This window comes from Macrobrachium nipponense, chromosome 28 (assembly GCF_015104395.2).
Source record: "Macrobrachium nipponense isolate FS-2020 chromosome 28, ASM1510439v2, whole genome shotgun sequence".
Classification (NCBI taxonomy): domain Eukaryota; kingdom Metazoa; phylum Arthropoda; class Malacostraca; order Decapoda; family Palaemonidae; genus Macrobrachium; species Macrobrachium nipponense.
Genome location: NC_087217.1, coordinates 73,589,150 through 73,594,149, shown reverse-complemented (window position 1 = coordinate 73,594,149; position 5,000 = coordinate 73,589,150). Strand labels below are relative to the sequence as shown.

The 5,000-nt window shown below is 35.4% G+C and overlaps 1 protein-coding gene across 1 annotated transcript in view; it reads right to left on the bottom strand.

The window, feature by feature from the left end:
* LOC135201874 (cell adhesion molecule Dscam2-like) overlaps positions 1 to 5,000 on the bottom strand; it is a 242,404-nt gene that overhangs the window by 125,616 nt on the left and 111,788 nt on the right. The window contains 4 exon segments of the mRNA XM_064231174.1: positions 156 to 300; positions 1,802 to 1,962; positions 2,428 to 2,555; positions 4,749 to 4,929. Of these exon segments, the coding sequence (XP_064087244.1) occupies positions 156 to 300; positions 1,802 to 1,962; positions 2,428 to 2,555; positions 4,749 to 4,929 (615 nt within the window).

Here is a 5,000-nt window from a genome sequence, read left to right as displayed (position 1 = left end):
ATATATACACACACACACACACACACACACACATATATATATATATATATATATATATATATATATATATATATATATAATATATATATATATATCAATGATAAAAGAAGAATCCATTACCTCCACCAGCGGCAGAGTTTTGCCAAAATATTTACCTGTCCGATTGAGGGATAGGCAGTCCATCAAGTGTCCAGGTAATTGTAGGCATCGGATTTGCTACAGCAGAGCACCTCAGGGACACCGAAGGACCCGGTTGGATCGTCTGCTCTATAAACCTGTATTGCAGGACTGGTTTGGAATCTGTCAAGGAAAGTTGTGAAAGAAATTAGAACACTTACTGTTTCAAAAAGAAGTGTTTTGAAATAGTAACAAAAATGTATTCTGCAACGTTAAAGAATTCTTGCCATTCCTTGTATATGAAATACACACTTTATACCTAAATTATGGAGGTAATATAAAGAAAACTGAGAAGTTTAATCATGTTCCCAAGTAGATTTGAAGAAACTAACTTTAGAAAAGAAGGTAAAACTACCAATAAATTATATCTTTTATGAAAAGGATTATGATTGTATTAACCTCCATAGCAAGGGAGAAGGAGATACTTTAAGATCTTTTATAAATCTTTGAATATCGTTCTCTCTCTCTCTCTCTCTCTCTCTCTCTCTCTCTCTCTCTCTCTCTCTCTCTCTCTCTCTCTCTTGCTGATTTTCCAAGGTTGCATTTACAAAACCGAAGAAAAAAATAAGATAAACGGTCTAAATTCCCTTCATCTTCCAGCAGTTGAATAAAGGAGGAAAAACACTATTTTGGGAAAACTTCCACATCAACTGCTGCGTAAACCTACGGATGAGCTCATCAATAGCACATTGTCTTCATAGTATTACACTCGTCCATTTCTTCACCTCTTCCTATACTAACGAGGCATTTTTAGTGCCCCAGTCTCCACCTGTCCAAGATTTCTGATTTATGTGCTATTTCACGACCCTACACCTACGTATCTACTCTCTCCATATGCCTATACCACTTTACCTCTGCCAACTTTATTTTAAACATATCATCATTATCTTTTTTGTGGATGGATGGGTTATGGAATTTAGGGCATAGACCAAGCGCTAGGACTCTGCAAAGTTCATTCAGAGTTTTATCGCTTTTATTAACACGCTCAATACCATGTTTTTGTGTCGATAATTATTTCTATGAGCTCACGCCTTATTTTCGGTACTGCTTCACATTTAACATTCATATTTTTACTTTCATAAAGGGATGGGAATCAATAACTTGTGTATTTAAATTTCTGTTTTCAGAACTATTCTTTTCCCGGGAAATTTCCATAATTCCCAGCAGCCCTTTTAATTCCTATATTCTCCCAAGCATATTCCTTTTTTAAATCATAATGAGTTGACAAATCCGTTCACTTCCTATGAATTCAGGAATTACTTTGTTGGAATATTTTCTTTATTTAAAAGAAAAGAGTTTGATATTTTCAACCATTTTGGAAGATCATTTAATTTGTACATTGTTGTGTAATAAGATCTAATCTTCATTCTCAGGAGCAATATTATGGATCAGCCCGAAGAGAAGGTTAATAATCTGAAAATTATAATAGTAGTAGTAAGGATAGTAATACCCGAAATTCCAAAGATAAACCGACATATTATGTCTTCATGCACTATCGAACTAAACCATGAGGCGTTCTTGGAAAATAATTAAAGTTTTGTCTTCCTGGAATATACTCCGTCCTTTCACCCTCCATTTAAGTAATCGCATGTAACGACTAATGACAAATAATGAGATATGTTACCTGCCAGGATCAGCTGTGACGCCTGCTGGGCGGCCCTTGTCGACCTGGATGCCTGACACTGGTACATCCCCGGGTCATCTCGGGTCACGCTTGATATGATGAGTTGGCCTCCTGCTGCGACTATTCTGCCATTGCCATTGATGGGGGACCCATTATAGAACCTGCAAGATAAGAAAAAAAATACATTATTATTTCTAGGAATGTAATGGAAATCTCTTCTTCAGCAAATAAATTCTTAATCTGTGCATGTGTATTTTTACATGTACATAAAATCTTTCTTATAAATACAACTGTGATATTTACTATAAAGCGTCCTTATAAAATTTGATTTATTGTATTTTCGGTCATGGTTAATGTCTAATACCGGGAGAATTTTTGCATTAAAATAAGTAAGAAGATGATAACTAATTGAATCAAACCTCTGTATATAATATGATCTATTCATCTAATGTAATAATGAAATCAAAGAAAACACGCGCATTTGGGAAATTTTTTCGACAAGCAGAATGTGTTCATATTTGTTTGAATATAAGAAAAGAAGCTCCACAACGTTGAAATCTTTTTGGAATAAGTCTATAAAAAAATATATATTTTTGAACTGTACCAGGAGTAAACCCTTTACTTACCAAGTTACAGCTGCTGCCGGGTCAGAAACTCTACAGGAGAAGGTTGCAGTGCCACCCAAGTCAATCTTGACCTTAGGCGGAGTCACGGAAACCGTCAAGCGCGGCTCAACCACGACATCTACCGTGACCTGTTGCAGATTAGACTATTACCACAACAGAAACTGTTTCACATGGTTAACAGAAACAGGATTAGTAAATGGAAAGAAGTCGATGAATATACTATACATGCTTTCCTGTTTTTTCTCCTGTAGTGATAAAAATGATTATTTATTGTGTTCGATTGTTTGGATATCGTGTCAGCAGTTAATGAAGTACATGGGTACGAGTTTCAAACCATCGCTTTATGGCTGGCATTTCATCATTTCTAAATATATAGACACATGCGATTTATACCATACATGTTTCATACTTCCTATAATCATCTGTATAATACAAATACTGTGAAAATATAACAGAAGAATGGTCACAGAGGAAATAGAAAATAAAAACAGATAGATACATTGCTTTAATTTTAATGTCATATTAAGATTAAACAGCAATATTCTGTCATCAGTTATTTCTTGTTTCAGCATATATTCATTAAGAGGAAAAAATAGTTGGCTTTTATCCTTTCATAGCTTCCTACCATCTATAAAGTAAGTCTGCATTTTAAGCTTTTTCTTTGCATATATATGTTTCAAAGAAGCAAAATTTATGCATCATCTCGGAAGCTACAGCTTAACTTGACTCCCTGGGATTTATGGAACATAAGTCCCATTATAACTTAAATCCCAGCATGTCATAATTTGTGGTTTCAGTCAAGAAAAATCGCTCATCATATCCCATCTTGTCTTTCACAGCCAATCAGAAGTTTCCTCCTGGTGCAGAAACACGATTTTACCCAAACAATTCACTTGTCTTTGAATTTAGTAGACTGATTTATACAACGATCACATGAGAACAATAGATTGGGCAGAGGATCTGATAAGTAAAGCCAGCCTGTGAGCGCTAGCTTCACCAATATGGCGGCTGGTGGGGATGACTCATCCAAGTGGCGAGCACTTTCTGCACTAGCCACCAGACAGTCTCTCAGTTACGTAGCAGGTGCTGTGTGTCTACCCCCTGGTATCTACCTTGTATTGCTGTCTTGTAGACTGGACTATACTCCGTTTTTTTTCCATTTGTCCATTCGCCTGTGGTGTTTGCGCTTGGTAACACTGCATCCCGGGCTTTAAATAATATCCTATTTCGAATACTAATGGTGTAATCCGCATACAGTAAATTATTAAAACACTTTTCAGTTGCAAATATACACCAAGATGTCTTTTTATTTACTTAAAACTTACACATAGCGTAACTATTTAAAGCCCGGGACGCAGTGTTACCATGCGCGACACCACCACAGGCGGATGGACTGATGGAAAAAAACAGAGTATAGTGCACAACACTTTGCAATGCCTACGTCTTGCATTGCGTTTGACTGCTCCATCAAGGGAAAGGTTGAAGGCATTACTTATCACAGGTGAGAATTAAGATATTACATAGCAATACTACACAAGTTTTAATTTTCAAGAAATATGGTTCAAAAGATTTAAATCTCTACCCACAACTTTATCACTTTGCCAAAAAAAAAAAAAAAAAAAAAAAAATCATCACAGAGTAACTTTTTCAAGTCACGATTTAAAAGTCATATAGACCTTTCAGCTTTATTTAACTGTAAAAAAATATAAAGAAACAGTTGCTAATGTTTTGAATGATACTGTTAGCATTCATAATTTATTTGTTCCATTTCTGTCAAGTTTCAAAATTTTTATCTCATTCCCAAGTAGATTAGATTAAAGAGTATTTGATAATTGCGCATTAAAACTTTCTACTCGAACCCCGGCTTGACGTTTCTATCCTACACCAAATTGGCAGCGATTGCTACATCTCCCTTAATGATTGTTAAATGGCTGTGCCCAATCTATTCTTATGTGATCGTTGGTTTTCTCCAATGAAGTCTCGTGTGATAACATCATATCGTATTGCCCCGTAATTATCTGCTTTTACTACAAAAATTAGATTCCCCTTCTATTTAATATGAATTTAATTGTCAGTACTTCAAAGTTTATATCACTTTGTCAAAAAATTTGAAATTTCAGTATTAATACATCACTTCATCAACACTATTTCTAAGTATATATATGAAAATTCATGACTTCATCGCCAGAATTGTATTAATAAAAATACTGATATATCCCATATTAGTACTAGTTTTACGACGGAAACAAAATATCCAAATCTATAAGACATACATTTTATTATCTATGAACAATATTGGAATACGGTAAAAGACCTCTTACCTGGTCAGTTCCTACAGAGTTATTAGCTGCACAGGTGTAACTCCGACTATCAGAGGTTTGAGCGCTTTCAATGACGAGGACATCTGACCCAATGGCAGGACCTAAGTGCTGATTATTTAGGTGACCCATGGTATGACCCCCTATACCGGTTCGGAGACCAGTACCCATATAGTTAATCCAGCTGCAACGAACGATAATGATCCATAGTTTTCAGACCTACTACATTGATGAATTATGTAGGCGTAATAGAAA